This window comes from Panthera leo, chromosome D3 (genome assembly GCF_018350215.1).
Source record: "Panthera leo isolate Ple1 chromosome D3, P.leo_Ple1_pat1.1, whole genome shotgun sequence".
NCBI classification, from domain to species: Eukaryota; Metazoa; Chordata; class Mammalia; order Carnivora; family Felidae; genus Panthera; species Panthera leo.
The window spans coordinates 43868762-43889942 of NC_056690.1; the positions used below are offsets into that span (position 1 = coordinate 43868762).

At 35.5% G+C, this 21181-nt stretch overlaps 1 protein-coding gene across 2 annotated transcripts in view; it reads left to right on the forward strand.

Annotated features, from left to right (window-relative positions):
• Positions 1-21181, forward strand: part of THOC1 (THO complex 1) — a 59174-nt gene that overhangs the window by 12157 nt on the left and 25836 nt on the right. For both annotated transcript variants that reach the window (XM_042909957.1, XM_042909958.1), the window contains exons 8-11: positions 5399-5481; positions 8027-8100; positions 16643-16751; positions 18916-19047. In XM_042909957.1, coding sequence (XP_042765891.1) covers positions 5399-5481; positions 8027-8100; positions 16643-16751; positions 18916-19047 — 398 coding nt within the window. The remainder of the gene's footprint in view (positions 1-5398; positions 5482-8026; positions 8101-16642; positions 16752-18915; positions 19048-21181) is intronic.

Consider the following 21181-nt stretch of genomic DNA (forward strand, 5'->3'; position numbering starts at 1 on the left):
CAAGGTTGTGCAACCATCACTGCAGTCTAATTTTTGAGTATTTTTTCTACCCTGTACCCAGTAACTTGCACCCCTGCCTCACTCATCATCATTCTTACCCTCTCTTCCAAGCCCTAAACAACCAATAATCTCCTTGTTCTCTGTACATTTTCCTATTCAGGACATTAAAAAAATAGAATAATGAAATATGTGGTCTTTTATTGATGAGCTTTTTTTAACTTAGCTTACATAACATTTTCAAGATTTATATATTTTATAGCATGTATCAGTATTTCATTTTTTTATAGCCAAATAATATTATCAGTATAGATATACCACATTTTGTTTACCCATTCGTCAGTTGGTGAACATTTGGGTTGTTTCTGCTTTTTGTTTATTATGAACAGTGCTGCTGTGAACTTTTGTTTATAAGTTTTTGTTTGGATGTATATTTTCACTTCTCTTTGGCATATACCTAGAATGGAATTACTAAGTCATATGGTAATTAAATTTAAATTCTTGAGGAGGGGTGCCTGGGTGGCTCAGTTGGTTGAGTATCCAACCCTTGATTTCGGCTCAGGTCATGATCCTAGAATCATGGGATTGAGCCCCACATTGGGCTCCGTGCTGAGCATGGAACCGGCCTAAGATTCTCTCTGTCTCTCTGTCTCTGTCTCTCTCTCTCCCTCTCTCCCTCTCTCCCTCTCTCTCCCCCCTCCCCCCTCCCTCCCCCATCTCCTCCTGCCCCTCTCCCTCATTCATGTACTCTTTGTCTCTCTCAAATAATCAGTGCTTAAAAAAAAAAAAAATTCTTGAACTACGAAACTCTTGTGAAAAAGCTGCACCATTTTACAGTCCTGTCATCCATACGCATGGATTCCAATTTCTCTACATCCTGGCTAGTACTTACTAATTCTGCCTTTTTTTTTAATAGTCACCTGAGTAGGTATAAAGTGGTATTTCATTGTGGTTTTGATTGGTATTTTCCTAATGACTAGATATGTTAAACATCTTTTTTTTTTTTTTTTTTTTAACGTTTATTTATTTTTGAGACAGGGAGAGACAGAGCATGAACGGGGGAGGGTCAGAGAGAGGGAGACACAGAATCTGAAACAGACTCCAGGCTGTGAGCTGTCAGCACAGAGCCCGACGCGGGGCTCAAACTCATGGACCACGAAATCATGACCTGAGCCGAAGTCGGCTGCTTAACCGACTGAGCCACCCAGGCGCCGCACATCTTTTCATTTGCTTACTGGTCATTTGTACGTCTTCCTTAAAGAAATGGCTATTTATTTTATTTGCCCAATTTTTGAGTTGTCTTTTTATTAAGTAGTTATATGAGTTCTCATTATATTCTATATGCTAGACTCTTATCAGATATGTAATTTGCAAATGTTTTCTTCCATTCTGCAGATTTCCTTTCACTTTCTTGATAGTATTGTTTATAACACAAAAGTTTTATATTTTGGTGAAATTTGATATAGCAATTTTTTCCTTTGTTGCTTGTGCTCTTCCTATGTAAGAAATCATTGTCTAATCCCAGGTTACAAAGATTTATTCTTGTGTGCTCTTATAAGAGATTTAGCTCTGTGGTCCATTTTGAGTTAATTTTTGTATATTGTATGAGGTGGGAGTTCAGTTTCATTTTTGTGTATATTAATAACCAGTTGTCCCAGCACCATTTATTGAAAAAACTATTCTTTGCCCATTGAATTGGCATTTTGCCTTCTTTCTGCCTTCAAAACACCAGGGTCGGTTGAACCTTGGGGTCTTGGCACTGTCTTCCCTCTATGACCCTCCTGTTCATTATTGTCACACTACCGACTTTAACTGTTAGTCTCAATTTTACTTCCTCAGTGAGCCTCTCTTTCAGCATCTATTCTAAACCTGCCAGCACAGTCCCTCATTATCACCACCTAATTTCAAACCTCTTCTTAGTATTTAGCACTATCTGTCATTTTCAGTGTGTATGTTGTTTACTTCTGTGTTCTCTGTGCCTAGAACGGTGCCAGACACCTAGTTGCCATTTAAATCTGTGATAAATGAAGTCTCTTTTTTGTGAAATGAAGTATGCCCCTTCATAAGAACTAATTTGTAGTTTCTTTACTGGAAATTATAGAAGACATAAGAACAAGGTTTCAATTCTCAGCCATAATTTTGTCCTTCTTGGTTATTTCCAGCCTCCACTCTCATCTGTTTTTTTTACATTATATAATTCAAATTTAGTTGTAATAGGGCCTCCTCTTAAAATATAGCTGGATTTTGAATGTTATTTTTTTAGAGATAATGTGAATTTAGTTCAGGAAGGAGAGTGGCCTGTAAATTTCCTTCCCTATAATGATATTAGATTTTCGTACCAGATTCATAAAATGAATTGTAAATTTTCCTATTTTTCTTCTTTAAGGCAAAAGTTGGAGTAATTTTGTATTCTTTCTTTCTTGAATGTTTGGTAAGCTTTACAAAGGAAGCAGTTAGCAACAATAGAATGTTGTGGGAATGTTTTAAACTGGATTTGATTTATGTAATGGATTTGGGACTATTCAGACTTTTCATTTTTTTCTTGAGACAGTTTTGGTAACTTCCTTTTTCCTGGGAATTTGTGAGTATTATCTAAAATTTCAAATGTATTGGAGTACCTGGGCGACTCAGACGATTGAGCATCCAACTGTTGATTTCAGCTCAGGTCATGATCCCAGGGTTGTGGGATCAAGCCCCACGTCAGGTTCCGTGCTCAGTGTGGAACCTGCTTAAGATTTTCTCCCCCTGTCTCCCCTACTCTTCCCCACTCTTCCCCACTCTTCCCCACTCTTCCCCACTCTTCTCTGCCCCTCTCTCCCATTCTTTCTCTAAAATAAAATTTTAAAAATAATTAAAATTTCAAATGTATTTATAGGATGCTATTTGTTGCATTTCGTTTTTTTCTATTTTTTCTTTTTTATAGTTGAAGTATAATTAACATACAGTGTTATGTTTGTTTCAAGTGTACAACATAATGATTCAGTGACTCTGTATGTTTCTCAGTGCTCATCAAGATAAGCATATGTGCTTTTTTGTATTAATTTTTTAAAATGTTTATTTATTTTGTGAGAGAGAGAGGGCATGCTAGTGGGAGAGAGAGACAGAGGGAGAGAGAATCCCAAGCAGGCTCACAAACCGTGAGATCATGACCTGTGCCAATGTCAGGAGACGCTTAACTGACTAAGCCACCCAGGCGCCCCAAGATAAGTGTACTCTTAATCCCCTTTATTTGTAGATCTCATCATATTTTAGAGAACATTTTAGACCTCTCTTCCAGTGTACAGCATTACTAAATTAACAAGACATAAAAAAACCATTCTTTCCTTTATTGACTGGTTGAAAGACTAATAATATATTGCTAATATATAGCTTTAAACATTATGCATCTTTTAATAAGTAATGTTTTTAAATTTAATTTTTAAATTATAAAAATAACTTTTTTCAGAAAATTTGAAAAATGAAGGAAAAAGCTGTGTATAATTAATCCTACCACTAACATAAGGGAGGTTGGCATTTGGGGATATTTTCTCATAGTATCTATGTTAAACATTTGTAGATGCTTGACATTCACTGGAGTATATCCCAAGACCTTCAGAAAGCCAGTTTAACATGTAGTTTAGCATGTAGTGAAGTCTGACTGAAATTATTGATTTAATGAGAATTATGGCATGTACTATATTGAATAATAAATAGAGAAAAGACAAATGTATTTTAAGTAGTCAGTGCTAAATGGGCAACCAGATTCATTCACTAGCTTAATGACTTGATCTAGCATAGTTTTTTCCGCTTTCACTTTTGTACTGAAATAACTTTAGACTTAAAGAAGAGTTGGGAAGATAATATAGAGAGTACCTGAATTAACAACCTTCACCTAATGTTAGCCTCTTACATGATCACAATATAGTTGCCAAAACTAAAAAATCAACATTGGTACAGCATTATTAACTATGCTATGACTTTATTTGGATTTTACCAATTTTATCACTATTTTTCTTTTTTCTGTCCAGGGATCCAACCCAGCATCCCATGTTCCATTTAGTTGCTATGTTGCTTTACTCTCCCCAGTCAGTGACAGTTCTTATTTCTTTGCTTATTTTTTTCATGACTTTGATACTTTTGAAGAGTACTGATCAGGTATTTTGCAGAATGTCCTTCAATTTAACTTTGTCTGATTTTTTTTTTTGTAATTAGATTGAGGATACGGATTTAGGGGAAGACCACAGAGGTGATGTGGCCTTCTCACTGCATCATTTCAACATGATGTTGATATATACTATTACTGGTGGTGGTATCCTTGGTCATCATATTTTTTTGTTGCTAAGTTACAGTCTTTGCCTTTGTAGTTAATATTTGAAGGGAAATACTTTGAGGCTGTGCACATACTCTTTTTCTCCTTAGATCTTTACCCACTAATTTTAGTTTTCATCAGTGAATTTGCCTACAGCAATGATTTTTAGGTTGTCCTGTTGTTGGTTTTCTATTTCTTTTATTCCTTCTACATCTATTACTTGGGATTCTTCCATGCAGAAGAGTTGTCTGCTCTCCCTTATTATTAATTCAGTCATCTGTTTCAGTGTGAATTTGTGGATATTTTATTGTCTGGATTATAATCCCATAGTGTAATTAATTTCTTATTTAGATTGTTCTGGTTTTGCGCATTGGAGGGAGCTCTTTCATGTTTTCCTGGTATGAGAAAATAGAGCTCATCTGTGTTTTCCCTACCCCAACCCTAGAATCACCCACTTCTCCAAAGAGCCTGATTCTTTTATTTAAGAATGGTATTTAGAAGCCAAGATCTGGGTCCTAGATATCTAAGAGTATCACTGCTCTGGGTTCACTTGGTGGACAGACCTAGGAAAGATCTATATGCACACACATCTATATTAATATGTGTCTATGTATGTATTTTTAAATGACCAACAACAAAAACCATGAGATCATACTGATACTTCTGAGTTTAAGCCAGTACCAATATCCCTTCTTATTTATAAGTTCCTTCTTTGACAGAAACCTGGTGCTCATTAACTGCAGCGTATTTATTATATATGTTGTTATACATGCTCACTTTTTGTTTAATACAATTTTTATTTGTGCTTTAGCAAAACTATAAATTACTACATATTACACTCTGTAAAATTGCTCTAGATTTTTCAGTAATAACAGGGACAACTGTATTTGTTATATATGTAGAATTCTGGATACTCTAAAGGCACCTTAAAGAAATGAATTTTAGAAAGGATTTGAAAACCAGGTGTGGGTCTGACTTGATCTTTTGTTTAATTATGGATTTATCATTTTCTTTGTTTTGGTTATGTGACAACAAAGTTATATTCTTAAACACATTTAGGTGTTTGGTGGATTTGCTTTGAAAATCTTTTTTTTTTTTTTTTCTTTTTAATAGGTCTTAACTTGCAGAGTCAATTTAATCTGGAAAATGTCACTGTTTTCAATACCAATGAGCAGGAAAGCACCCTGGGTCAGAAGGTGAGGCTGATACAAAATTTAACAAACATAAGTTTGTTACTAAGATAACTCCTGTGACTGGGTCTTCTAAGTCACCAAAAATTTTAAAACCTTTATTTCTAATTTATAGACATAATGTATGTTCTATGCAAAAAATGCAAATCAGATAGGAATATTTAAAATAGAAAGTATGGCTACCCCATAATCCAAGGCCCAAAGATAACCACTCTTAGCATTCTCTGTCTGTCTTTACAGGACTTATTGTGTGTGTAGTTTTATTCCAAAAATGAGATCATATAATACATATTGTTCTGCAATCCATTTTCTTCTTTGGACAGTATAAAATGGATGCATTTCTGCATCAGTACATTTGGATCTGTGTCTTTTTAATGGTTCATGATGAGTCTTTCAAGTGGATATATATTACAATGCTGTCAGTAGGCATTTAGATAATTTCTAACGGTGGATAATTGTTAACAGCATTACAGTGAATAGTATTGTGTATATCATTGCTAAATTATCCAGGTGTCTCTTTAGAGATAAATTCCAATAAGTGAAATTGCTGTGTCAGAATATATGCATATATCACATTTTGATAGCTGCACTCAATTACTTCTCAGAAAGGTTATACCCAAACTTATACTATCACCATTGATACATAGAGAATGTGTACCCACAGCCACACACCACCCCTGGGAATTAATCAATTTTTAAAAATCTTTGCTTAATTGATAATATACTTAAAAAGTAAATCTTCTTTGTTTTAACTTACATTGCTTGGTCATTAATGAAGTTGAGGGATTTGCTGTATGTTTATTGGAATTTATTTTTCTTCCATGACAATTAGAAGCAGTGAGGAAGAGAATTACCTATTCTTGCCATTTGCACATTTTACTGTTGAAATGTCTTTTTCTTACTGCTGTGTAGTTCTACTCAGACAGAATATTACTAATTCATTGCCTATCATTTTGTTGATTTTTTTTCCTGTTTATTGTTTTTCTTATAACTTTACTTATGGTGCCTTTGCTGTGTAGAACTTTTAATTTTTGGTTTTTTTTACATTTTATTTATTTTTGATAGAGACGGACAGAGGACAAGTGGGGGAGGGGCAGAGAGAGAAGGAGACACAGAATCCAAAGCAGGCTCCAGGCTCCGAGCTGTCAGCACAGAGCCTGATGCGGGGCTCGAACTCACAAACCGCAAGATCATGACCTGAGCTGAAGTCGGATGCTTAACCGACTGAGCCACTCAGGCACCCCTGTGTAGAACTTTTAAATCTGGATATAATATTAATGTTTTTGGTCTTTTTGTTTTATTGTTTCTGGCCTTGTGTCAATGCTAAAGGCTTCTACTCTGCAGATTATAGAAGTCCCTTTGTTTTCTTTGATGCTTTTATGATTTAATTTTTCTTGTAAATCTTTAATCCAGCATGAATGTTGGAGTATGGAATAAACTGAGTTATAATTTTATTTTTTCCAAGTATAATTAGAACCATTTGTTAAATAATCCATCATTTGCCCACTGATTTTTTAAAAGACATCAGTTATAATCAACTTTATTTTTAAAGGTTTTTTTTTTTTTTCAATGTTTGTTTTTGAGAGAGAGAGATAGAGTGTGAGTGGAGTAGGGGCAGAGAGAGGGGGAAGGAGAGAATCTCAAGCAGCCTCCATGCTGTCAATGCAGCCCAATGTGGGGCTCAAGCTCACGAACCATGAGATCATGACCTGACCTGAAACCAGGAGTCAGCTGCTTAATCGACTGAGCCACCCAGGCGCCCCTTTTAAGATTATTTATGATATATCCAGAAGACAGTCCAGATTTCTGGCAAATTTCTGTACATTCAGCACCGATTCTTAATTTAGGAACAAGTTATAAATCTTTAAAAAATATCAATTAAATATAACTAACATCTCACTGTAAATTAGACTACCTTATATAATTTGTTAAATGTAATTATTATCAATTTGGAAGTGATGTTGACTTAAGATTTTTTAAAATCTTGTCTCTCGCCTTCATATATCTTTCAGTATTTCTTGAACTATTCTCTGTAAACTTGTTATTTTGAATTTCTCAATATAGAGCTAGGCACTCAGCATACCCTAAAGTATTCCCCAATAATAAGAGTTCTCTGTGCAGTTGGGGGAGGATTTCTTTGGTCAAACTAAAGCTGGGGACAAAACCACAGTTATTTACTACGATTCTTAGAGTCCTTAATATACTAATGGTCTTCTCAGTTCTCTAAAAGCTCATTGTATATATTTCTAAAATGTATTTAGCCATAGGCCCTTTCTTTGCAAAGGAATCTAGAAACCATGTGTGGAAAAATACTGTCTTAAAACTACTGTATCTTCATAGCTATCTTATATCATTGTCATACTGCTTCTGAGTTCTCAGATCCCTGTCACATAGAATTCCTGTTGCCTTAAAGATTAACTGTAGGTCTAGGCAGAAGTGCAGCTAGACTTCTAACAGTGTTTGTCTAGCAGTGTATGAATGATGTTATTCTAGTATTTGCCTTCTGCCTGACAACTGCTTCATGACAGGCTATGCATGTTTTTAAATTTAGCATACTGAGGATAGAGAAGAAGGAATGGATGTAGAAGAAGGTGAAATGGGAGATGATGAAGCTCCAACAACTTGGTGAGTTTTTGAAGTTCAAGTTTCTTGATCTACAAAGCTAACACCTTAGTGACTAAGTACTAAGTAAGTCAAGTTACATTGTCTTTAGAATGCAGTAATGCCACCTACCTGCTCATTGAGAGTATTATAGGAGATGCTGCTTGGATATGGTCTATTAAGATACACAGTAGTTATCCTATTGTCACCATACTCATTGATGTTATGTATAGTGATATATGGAAAGTGCTTAGAACAGTGTTTATTCAGTAGCTACCATCAAGATGTAGACAAGGAAGGAAATCCTGCTTATACATTTATTTGTAATTTTTATGTATATTAAAGTTACAAATTTTAAATCACTAATAGGCTCTTTTAGTTGGTTTCTGAATTGCATGTGGACAGTTCATTATTTACATGGCCTACTTTATGCGTATGCCTAAAATTTGGAAAGCCAACAATGGGCAACTTAGGCACTCCTCTCTTTTTCCTTCCATTTAACTTTGTGGACCTGTGGATAGGGCCTATGGATAATGGGCTGACTTTTTGATGAAGTAGGAGAAATAAGAAGCCTTCCCTTCTTCTCCCCTTCCTGCTCCATCTCTTGTTTCTTATCTCATATGCTAACTCTTTACTTTCTTTCCAAATTATTTCTTCCTAATGATGGTTAGAAGCAATGAAGAAGAGAAAAGGGAGGTGGGAAGGAAAACTTTCACATCCAGGTATCTGCAGTGACAAAAGATATCATTAATTGCAATTAAATTTCCAAAAGGTCAGGAAGAGTTTCCAGTATCCACACAGGGAGACATATTCCTGGCATCCCAGATTTCAGATTCAAACATGTATCTCCAAAGAAGCATTGAAAGTAGTGTGGCTCCAGGCTTAATTCCAATCCTAGTCATATAACCTTAAGCAAGTTACTTAACTTCCCTGCAACTCAGTTTCAGTATCTTTAAAATGTAGTAGTGCCACCTACCTGCTCATTGAGAGTATTAAAGAAGATGCTGCTTGGACATGTTCTATTAAGATACACAGTGGCTATCCTTGTTGTCATACTTGCTGATGTTATCTATAGTGATATATGGAAAACTTAGAACAGTGTTTATTCAGTATTTATTGTTAGCTATAGTTGTGTTTTGGGGGTTTTTTTTTTTAGACATCTATTTGTTCGTGGACATTATGGATAGTATACTTTTGGGGTCTTGCCTGAACATCGAATTTAAAGGGCCAAGGTAGTAGTCTCCAACATAATAGGAGCCTGAAATGTAAAAAGAGCCCCCAAAGACAAACTGTCCAGTGTAGTTTTGTCTAGTTAAACTCAGCCTGTATAGACAAGTCATCCCCTTTGGTTATGTTGTTGAAGTAGCCACAGGTACAAGGATTCAATACTCAGCTGCCTCTCAGTCTGTCACAATCATACTTTTCTAACCCTTTTTGTTTTTTATTGAAATGTAGTTGACATGCATTATTACATTAGTTTCAGGTGGATACATAGTGATTCAACATTTATATACATTATGAAGTGATCACCAGTATAAATCTAACTATCCTCTGTCAACCATACAAAGTTGTTACAATATTGTTGACTGTATTCCCTGTGCCGTACTTTATATCCCAGTGACTTACTTATTTTAAAACTGCAAGTTTATACCTTTTAATCCCCTTCACTATTTTTTGAATGGAGGAAGAGATCGTTTGGGGAATTACTTTGTGACCAACTGTATCACCAGATTGTCTTAGGCACTGCAATTTACAAAGAACACATTACCCATGTATCTACAGTATGAAGTCCATTTTAGATTTGGCTAAATACACCAATAAAGAATTTTGTATTAAAAAAATATAAGTGTAACATTCTATAAAATCATCAGCTCAACATTTAAAAAATATGTCAAGTTACAGAACATCTTGGTTAAAATAGTTACAGAACATTCTATTTTAGATAGTAACTCTCACCTCTAATTTGTTATGGTTTGCATACATAATAAGTAGTTACATTTGCTTTGTTTGGATATAGAATCCAAAAGTATCTGTGGAATGGTGAAGTTAGAAGGCAAATTGCAGTGGGTCAAAACATGAAAGGAAGGTAAGGAAATGGCGACATTGAGTGTAGACCACTCTTTCTATGTTTAGCCCTGAAGGAAAAGAGAGGGACAGCATGGAATGGAACTTTGAGAGGAGAGGAATTTTTTTACTTTTAGTGCCTCAACTGTAAAAATGTCTTAGTAGTCATATATTAATACTACTTTAACTATGAGGCACCTCAGTAAATACCAGGCCAACTAAAAATAAAAGATCAGAAGCTTTTACAGGTAGGAGATTATAATTAGCAACTTGGAATAAGATTGTTGTTGCTATCAAGCATTAATTAAGAGGTGAGGTTTCTGGCAACTGAAACAATAAAGGAACATACGATGGTTACATAATTCTCATTCTCTGATTAAATGTAGTCTCCCATTTCTTTTTTTTTTTTTTTTTAATTTAATTTTTTAAATTTACATCCAAGTTAGTTAGCCTACAGTGCAACAATGATTTCAGGAGTAGATTCCTTAATGCTCCTTACCCATTTAACCCATCCCCCCTCCCACAAACCCTCCAGTAACCCTCTGTTTGTTCTCCATATTTAAGAGTCCTTTATGTTTTGTCCCCCTCCCTGTTTTTCTATTATTTTTGCTTCCCTTCCCTCGTGTTAATCTGTTCTGTGTCTTAAAGTCCTCATATGAGTGAAATCATATGCTATTTATCTTTCTCTGACTAATTTCGCTTAGCATAATACCCTCTAGCTCCATCCACGTAGTTGCAGATGGCAAGATTTCATTCTTTTTGATTGCTGGGTAATACTCCACACACACACCACCTCTTTATCCATTCATCCATCAAGGGACATTTGGGCTCCTTCCATACTTTGGCTATTATTGATAGTGCTGCTATAAACATAGGGGTGCGTGTGTCCCTTCGAAACAGCATACCTGTATCTCTTGGATAAATACCTGGTAGTGCAATTGTTGGGTCGTAGGGTAGTTCTATTTTTAATTTGTTGAGGAACCCCCATACTGTTTTCCAGAGTGGCTGCACCAGTTTGCATTCCCACCAGCAGTGCAAAAGAGATCCTCTTTCTCCACATCCTCACCAACATCTGTTGTTGCCTGAGTTGTTAATGTTAGCCATTCTGACAGGTCTCTGGTATCTCATTGTGGTTTTGATTTGTATTTCCCTGATGATGAGTGATGGTGAGCCTTTTTTTCATGTCTCGGTTGGCCATCTGGAGGTCTTCTTTGGAGAAGTGTCTATTCACGTCTTTTGCCCATTTCTTCACTGGATTTTTTTTTTTTTTTGAGGGAGGGGGATGTTGAGTTTGTTAAGTTCTTTATAGATTTTGGATACTAACCCTTTATCTGATATGTTGTTTGCAAATATCTTCTCCCATTCTGTCAGTTGCCTTTTAAATTTTTTTTTAATGTTTATTTATTTTTGAGAGAGACAGACAGAGTGTGAGCTGGGAAAGAAGCAGAGAGAGGGAGACACAGAATCCAAAGCAGGCTCCAGGCTCTGAGCTGCCAGCACAGAGCCTGACACGGGGCTCGAACCCACAAGCCACGAGATGATGACCTGAGTCGATGTCAGACGCTTAACTGACTGAGCCACCCAGGCGCGCCCCCCCACACCCGCTCTGTCAGTTGCCTTTTAGTTTTGCTAATTCTTAACTTCACTGTGCAGAAGGTTTTTATTTTGATGAGGTCCCAATAGTTCATTTTTCCTTTTGTTTCCCTCGCCTCTGGAGACGTGTTGAGTAAGAAGTTGCTGTGACCAAGATCAGAGAGGTTTTTGCCTGCTTTCTCCTTGAGGATTTTGATGGCTTCCTGTCTTACATTTAGGTCTTTCGCCCATCTTGAGTTTATTTTTGTGTATGGTATAAGAAAGTGGTCCAGGTTCATTTTTCTGCATGTTGCTGTCCAGTTTTCCCAGCACCACTTGCTGAAAACACTGTATTCCACTGAATATTCTTTCTTGCTTTGTCAAAGATTAGTTAGCCATACGTTTGTGGGTCCATTTCTGGGTTCTCTGTTCCATGCCATTGATCTGAGTGTCTGTTCTCATGCCATTACCATACTGTCTTGATGATAACAGCTTTGTAATACAGCTTGAAGTCTGGCGTTGCCTCCTGCTTTGGTTTCCTTTTTCAACATTGCTTTGGCTATTTGGGGTATTTTCTGGTTCCATACAAATTTTAGGATTGTTTGTTCCAGCTCTGTGCTAGTGTTATTTTGATAGGGATTGCATTGAATATGTAGATTGCTTTGGGTAGTATTGACATTTTAACCATATTTGTTCTTCCTATCCAGGAGCATGGGATATTTTTCCGTGTGTGTGTGTGTGTGTGTGTGTGTGTGTCTTCTTCAGTTTCTTTTATAAACTTTCTATAGTTTTCAGTGTACAGATTTTTAACCTCTTTGGCTAGATTTATTCCTAGGTATTTTATGGTTTTTGGTGCAATTGTAAATGGGATCAATTCCTTGATTTCTCTTTCTGTTGCTTCATTGTTGGTATATAGGAATGCAACTGATTTCTGTGCATTGATTTTATATCCTGCAACTTTGCTGAATTCATGAATCAGTTCTAGCAGTGTTTTGGTGGAATCTTTTGGGTTTTCCATATAGAGTATCATGTCATCTGCGAAGAGTGAAAGTTTGACCTCCTCCTGGCCAATTTGGATGTCTTTTATTTCTTTGTCTTGTCTGATTGCTGAGGCTAAGACTTCCTAATACTATGTTGAATAATAGTGGTGAGAGTGGACATCCCTGTCTTGTTCCTGACCTTAAGGGGAGAGCTCTGTTTTTCCCCACTGAAGATGATATTAGCGTTGGGTCTTTCATATATAGCTTTTATGATCTCGAGGTATGATCCTTCTATCCCTACTTTCTTGAGAGTTTTTTATCAAGAAAGGATACTGCATTTTGTCAAATGCTTTCTCTGCATCTGTTGAGAGGATCATATGGTTCTTGTCCTTTCTTTTATTGACATGATGGATCACATTGATTGTTTTGCAGATATTGAACCAGCCCTGCATCCCAGGTATAAATCCCACGTGGTCGTGGTGAATAATTTTTTTAATGTAGTGTTGTTGGATCCAGTTGGCTAATATCTTGTTGAGGATTTTTGCATCTGTGTTCATCAGGGAAATTGGTCTATAGTTCTCCTTTTTAGTGGGGTCTTTGTCTGGTTTCAGAGTCAAGGCAATGCTGGCTTCACAGAAAGAGTTTGGAATTTTTCCTTCCATTTCTATTTTTGGAACAGCTTCAAGAGAATAGGTGTTAACTCTTCCTTAAATGTTTGGTAGAATTCTCATGGAAAGCCATCTGGCCCTGGACTCTTGTTTTTTTTCGGAGATTTTTGATTACTAATTCGGTTTCTTTACTGGTTATGGGTCTGTTCAAATTTTCTGTTTCTTCCTGTTTCAGTTTTGGTAGATACATTTTTAGGAATTTGTCCATTTCTTCCAGATTACCCATTTTATTAGTGTATAATTGCTCATAATATTCCTCTTATTGTTTTTATTTCTGCTGTGTTGCTTGTGATCTCTCCTCTTTCATTCTTGATTTTATTTATTTGGGTCCTTTCCTTTTATTTTTGATCAGACTGGCTAGTGGTTTATCAATTTTGTTAATTCTTTCAAAGAACCAGCTTCTGGTTTCATTGATCTGTTTTACTGTTTTTGGTTTTGATAGCATTAATTTCTGCTCTAATCTTTATTATTTTCTGTTTTCTGCTGTTTTGGGTTTTATTTGCTCTTCTTTTTCAAGCTCTTTAAGGTGTAAGGTTAGGTTGTGTATCTGGTAGTCTCCCATTTCTTAAGGGCAAACTTTCCTTGTACTGCATTTCAAGAGGCATTTATTATATTCTTATATGTGGTAACTGAGTATCATTGTGTGTGTGTGCATATAACTATATATAAAACTATATAAAATCTTCAAAAGCCATTTTGTTTCAAAAAACTTATTTATTAAGTGTATGGAACTACACAAATACTGGTTATAGTATTATTTGAGGAATATAAATAATTTATTTTATACATGGCTTTTCTTTTTTCCAATTGCACATTTTGGAAAATGTTCCTTTTGTGGCCTTTTTTTTTTTTTTAACTTGATATGTAGAAAACCCAGACTTACAATCTTGTAAATCAATGAAATTGCTTCAGTTATAGAAAACAGTTGATGTCAGTTGGTGTTCAGATCATTGTTTTCCTGTTTTCAAAGTTACTAGGAAAGAATGTAGAAAGAGTAAAAGTTAACATGCCCATTAGATTCTTTTGAACACTGTCAGTTCTTGATAAAACTTTTGGCAGGAGCTGGCTGTTGGTCAATTAAAAGTTGCCAGTATTCTTCATTATTGATTTGAAGCAAGGTCCACATATTTCAAATACTAGTAGTCGCTCTACCAAGTTAGCATTCTTTTATCAAAATGAGCTAGCTTGCTAAATTATTAACCTTTATACATAATTCAAAGCCGTTATAATCTGGGTAAGCATAATTCAAGCATAATTTCAGCCTCTTTTGTAAAATGAAGTGCATGCACTTTGTGACTGCTGTTTCCTTGCAGACCAAGGACTTTTTCAATTATTTCCAAGTTCACACCTTTGTTCCATACAGTTAGAGTTGTCAGAAGTGTGACTGTAAGATAAGTAATCTGTTACTGTATGTGGTTGTTTTAATTGATGTGCCAATTGATTATAAATTTAATGAAATTCTTTAGACAAGTATTTTATGATACTGACTTGTAGTTTGTAATCTTAATCATATGAATTAAAGTACTATGGTGAGAATCTTCATCAAATGTGCTTCCACATGTTTTGCTAAAATACTTTTCCCTTTGTCATTCTTAGAAAACTAATGCCTTTTCAGACATTTCTGTAGAAAACTGATTTTTACACTAGCAAATTATTTTTTACTTTTCTACTCTATCCTTGTATAAAAAGGAAGTAAGACACTTTTCAGTCTTTTAAATATTACCCTATCCCTCCCAAAAAACTTCTTAAAGTACATAATGAAAATTATACTCATTTTATTTTACTATAATCCTTTAAAATGCTTTATAATATTGTCCCTGTCACTCCCTTGTCATCAAAAAAGTAATTTTTAATATATCCGTGTCAAAAATGAAGAGTGGAAGATTAACGTTCTATTATTGCCCAGAATAGAGAATGCAAGACTCTTAAGATCATAAGACTTTGTGGATCACTAAGCCCCCCTTCCTGTTCTGCACATAAAATTACAATCTTTCTTGGAATATTTGTATGGCCGTGAAGCTTAGAGAAAATACTAACTATAATCCATAGGTTCAATTTATTAAGGTTTATTTAGAAAGAATGGAGTAAGGTAGTACACACAAAATTAATTTTACAGAGGTGATGTTGAAAATTTGTGTGGATATTTGAGGATATGAAATAGTTCATACCTCAAGCATTTTTTTACATTATATAATGGCTATTTTGAATGATATAGAGGATTTTGTTAAAACAAAAATCTCTTAGATAAAAAAAGTCTGAAATTTTTAACTTTTTTTTTTCAATTTTTTAATGTTTATTTATTTTTGAGAGAGAGAGACAGAGCATCAGCAGGGGAGGAACAGAGAGAGAGGGAGACACAGAATCTGAAACAGGTTCCAGGCTCTGAGCTGTCAGCACAGAGCCTGACGCGGGGCTCGAACTCACAAACCGTGAGATTGTGACCTGAGCCGAAGCTGGACACTCAACCGACTGAGCTACCCAGGCACCCCTGAAATGTCTAACTTCTAAAATTAAAACATAGTGTAATGATTTTTGTAAATTTAAAAATTAATAGAATGTGTATTGACACTGCAGATTTGTAACAAATTACAGGTTGAATTAGTAATGCCATAATAAAAACACTAAAGAAAATGCCTACTTTTGTAATACTGAGTTGATATGTACTTGTCTGATGCCATGTCTTTTAGCATAGGTTCAAAGTGACATTAGTTTAAACAACATGGAAGTTGATTTCTTTCTTATGTAAAAGTCTGGAGACAGGCAGTTCAGAGCTGGTAGAATATCACTTCTCAGGAAGATTGTCTAGGGACCTACGTTCCTCCTAACTTCTTATCCCACCATATCTTGGTGTTTCCTTTTTTTCCCTATAGTCCATGTGGCTCATCATCATATCTGCATTATGGCCAGCAGAAAGAGAAATAGGAAAGTGGTAAAACATGGCCCCAAAATTGCACATATGACTTCTCCCAAATAGCCAGAAATTAACCACATGGCCACACATAGCTGCAAGAGAGGTTAGGAAACATAGTCTTTAATTCTGAATAATCATGTATTGGGCCAAAATTCAGGCATTCTGCTACTGTAAAGTGGATCTGTTAGAGTCTATGAATCCCCTGAAATTGTTTATAAAAGTTTAAGTATGAATGTGCACTTTTCTGGGTAAAGGGGCTTAGCTGTCATCAGCTTCTTAAAGGGATTTATGACCTAAGAAAAGTTAGGAGCACTTAGATATTTGTAAAAAAAATTTAAATGATTTATTTAATATGACATTTATTTTATTAGCTCCATTCCAATTGATTACAACCTGTATCGAAAATTCTGGTCACTTCAAGATTACTTCAGGAATCCTGTGCAATGCTATGAGAAGATTTCGTGGAAAACTTTTCTGAAGGTGAGTTGCCAGTTACGTACTACCTAAAAGTCAATGTTTTACAGCTATGGCAGAGGCAAAACTTGACTCTTGTCCAGCATACTTTTTATTGTATAATTTTACCTCTTAGGTTTTTATGCCTATTTTGTAATATAATGCAGAAGCTAAATTGTAAATTAGTATTTAAACCGCCAATTTTGTGGAGTTGTTTATAAATGAGTTAGGGATTTCAAAGTTAGCAATTACAGCCTTGGGATTTGATTTTTTTTTTACATAGTATTATCAACACAAATTGATGAATATTTGCCAAATATGTTGTCTTTACTTTGCACAAAATTATTTCAAGTATCCTGTTAGAACGAGGGTTGCAAACTATGGCCATGGGCCAGATCCAGTCTTCTCTTTGTTTTCGTAGTTGTTTTGGCACACAGCCACACTCATTCATTTATGTATTACTTATGGCTGTTTGTGTGCCGTAATGGCAGACTTGAGTAGTATGACTGAGACCACATGAGCCACATAGCCTGTGAAAATTAATAAAAGGAAACCTCATTTAGAATGGAAGAATCAGGAAACCAACAGGGGGAACTCTTACACTCAGCACTAGTTGTTAATTTCAGACCCAGCTGGAAGAGATAGACCTTTTCAGTCTATACTATTTTACTGTCCCAGCAGCATGAAGATTTCTTCCTCTCCCAGCAACAGCCCAGCCAGTGAGAGATAGCGACAGTTTAGCCAATGAGAAACCACTATACTTTGAACTCCCAGTTTATTCCAGTGGACTTTTAGTTTATAACAGTCCCTCAGAACTCCTCCTTTATTCTGTAAAAGAGCATTCTTCTACTTTGTTCTCCCAAAATTTGTGCCTGGCTTTGTGGTAGTTTGCTAGTCCCAGATTGCAATTCTCAGCTATTCCCAAATAAACCCTTTTTCTTTTATTTTTTTTTTTTTTTGCTGGTAAAATAACTGGCAGTTTTATTTTTAAGGTAAACAAGCTTAGGGGTGCCTTGCCGGTTGAGTAGAGCATGCAGCTCTTGACCTCATGGGTTTAAGTTCCAGTCCCACTTTGAGTGTAAAGACTACTTAAAAATAAAATCTTAACAAAAAAAAATTTTTTTTAAGTTGGAGCACCTGAGTGACTCATTCTGTTAAGCATCAGACTCTTGATTTGGATTCAGATCATGATGTCACAGTTCATAAGTTAAAGCCCTGTGTCAGTCACTGCACTGGCAGCACAGAGCCTGCTTGGGATTCTCTCTCCACCTCTCTCTCTCTGCTCCTCCCCTGCTCCCACAGGTGCTCTCTCTCTCTCTCCCTCTCAAAATAAACTTAAACAAAAAATTTTTTTAAAGGTTTACAAACTATCAGAAAAAAATGGCTAGGCTTTGTTTTATAAGAATTCTCTGGGGGCGCCTGGGTGGCTCAGTCGGTTGAGCAGCCGACTTCGGCTCAGGTCACGATCTCACAGTCCGTGAGTTCGAGCCCCGCGTCGGGCTCTGTGCTGACAGTTCAGAGCCTGGAGCCTGCTTCAGATTCTGTGTCTCCCTCTCTCTCTGACCCTCCCTTGTTCATGCCCTGTCTCTCTCTGTCTCAAAAATAAATAAACATTAAAAAAAAAAAATTAAAAAAAAAAAAAGAATTCTCTATATTTCTTTTTGTTGGCTACTTAAAGATCAGTTGTCCTTTTCAGTTGTAGTCAAAATCCAAGGTGAATGCATAGCTCTTAAAAGTGGCATGGTGTGTGTTCAGATTAAGTGGTGAGTGAGAAATCATCTGGAATTGTTACTAGATAGGGTTCAACATCATTGTCTTATTTGGTCACAGCATTTTAGCACAAGAAATGCTTGAATGTTTTCCACAGCTGGTTAAACAGCTAATTTCAATGGTAAATTTCTGTATAATCTCAAAGCATTACTTTCTCTATTTGCCCCTTACACAAACTATATAAGAAATGATATTTCTTAAGGAGTAGAGGGTTTATCCCAACTTTTACAATACCATGAAATCTCATAACAAGTAGTTTTACTCCCATTTTCCCGCCATGGTTTTGCTTGTTTAATATGCTTTACAATATGCATTCATGGCTAACTGTGAGTAAATTCTAGGTGTTTTGATATAGAAAAGCACTTAAAAAATTATTGGGCCACAATGCCAAATAAAACTAATTGGTATTTTTACTTTGCAGTATTCTGAAGAAGTTCTAGCTGTTTTTAAGAGTTATAAATTAGATGATACTCAGGCCTCCAGGAAAAAGATGGAAGAATTAAAAGCAGGAGGAGAACATGTGTATTTTGCAAAATTTTTAACAAGTGAAAAGGTACAAATTTTTCTTTTTCACTAAGCATAAGTACTCGTCTTTTTTTCTATTTAGCTGATCTTGTTTTTAAGTTTAATAGAAATGTTTATTTTTGGTTAAAGCTGGTAAGTATTAGTTTGAGAATCTTGTGTCTTCCTTCCACAAGTAAGACTAATTTGATTTTAGAAGTGAAAGAAGTTCTGCATTTTCTGTTTTGTAGGCTTATTTTGCATTTTAATTACTTTCAAGTGCATATATTTTGAACCTCAAGTTAGGATTTAATTTGCATTATTGAAGATAATATTTTGTAATTAGTTTGTCCCTTAGGTACAAATAAGGTGTTTAAACATTCTCTGTAATCTTATTTGTACAGCTTAATAAGTAAATTTTATTCAAATGCAATGCTAAGGGGGGTATAGCTCAGGGGTAGAGCATTTGACTACAAATGCAATGATAATTGTATTAGGAGTTTGGCTATAAGGAGTTTGACTACAAGTGGTAGACACCAGATATGTTTCATGTGGGACCAGGGGCCGGAGCCAGATTCACTGCTTGAAGCCAGGGACTGAGGTTGAAATTTACCTTCTTTTAAAAAGAAGCTAAGACAAAATATTAATAGTATTCTGCCAAGGGCAGTGGATTCATAGGAGACTCTGGGTCTAGGGATAACAAAGACACAGATTTGTGTCAAGCTTTATGTCTGCTAGTTTTGTGACTAAATATGTGATATCTTCAATATACTAATAAAATAGTTGCTCCAAGAATTCATCTTAAGACTTTTTCCAGACTTGGTTCCAGGGACCCTCATGGAATCAAATGGAAAACTCCTAGACAAGAAAGGATGTACAGAGAAAGAAGGGAAAGTAAACAAACATTCCAAAACAAAAGCTTCTCATTCAAATCTCTGATAAATTACAATTAAATTACAATATGATTCACAAAATTTATAAAGAAATTCAATACTAGGAAATACCACCAACCAAATCAACTGTTGGGATACACGTGTATTTATTCCAGATACACAGCCTGATCGTGACTTTAAAAATACATGTTTTGGATAATCAAAGAGATAATTGATTATATAGCATCCATTGAGACTAAATAAAAAATTGTGAAACTGAAACAGGCAGAAATGAAACAGAATGGTTCAATATGACAACTGAGAGACTTAGAAATGAAAGATGTGATCATCAAAACCAAAGCAGAACATACAGAATTAAACTATAGATTGAACATAGATGAAAAGAGAACTAATGAATGTTAGGTAATGTTAAGTTTACCCAGAAGACACAGAGACAGGGTTTTTTAGCTTGTTAATGTGAAAGAGCAGTTGAGAGCAATGTGTGGTTGACTGAGAAATTTCAGCAACTATTAAAGAACAAAATAGAGGGAAAAGTATATTGAAAAGAATTAAAGGGAATACCAAGTTCGAAGATTAAATGTGTGCTACAAATAATACTTCAGTACATCATGCTATAACTGCAGAGAAAAAGAGACAACCTTAAAAACCACTAAAGGGGGAAAAAAAAAAAAGACAAACATACTAGAAAGGAACAGCTGTTTGTTAGCCAATTTCTAACAGTTAACAGATACCAGAAGATAGTGGTGAAATGCTATAGTTCTAAAGAAGAAAACCTGTCAATCTAGAATTTTATATCCAGCTAAATGCACTCAAGACTATGGACAAAATAGACATTATCATTGAAAGACCAGGAAAACATACTTCTCTAAGACCTTCTTTTTGAAAAACTTCTAAAGGGTATTCTCTAGGAAGAAGGAAATTGAACCCTTAAGAAAGTAGTGGGATACAGAAAGCAGTGGTGACCCCAAAAATTGAAAAACATGACAGTGAATGTATTGATAAAAAACAAAAATGTCATAAAAAGTGCTTAAAAATTTTTTTTAATATGAAATTTATTGTCAAATTAGTTTCCATACAACACCCAGTGCTCATCCCAACAGGTGTCCTCAATGCCCATCACCCACTTTCCCCTCCCTCCCACCCCCCCCCCCCATCAACCCTCAGTTTATTCTCAGTTTTTTAAGAGTCTCTTATGGTTTGCCTCCTTCCCTCTTTATAACTTTTTTTTTCCCCTTCCCCTCCCCCATAGTCTTCTGTTAAGTTTCTCAGGATCCACATAAGAGTGAAAACATA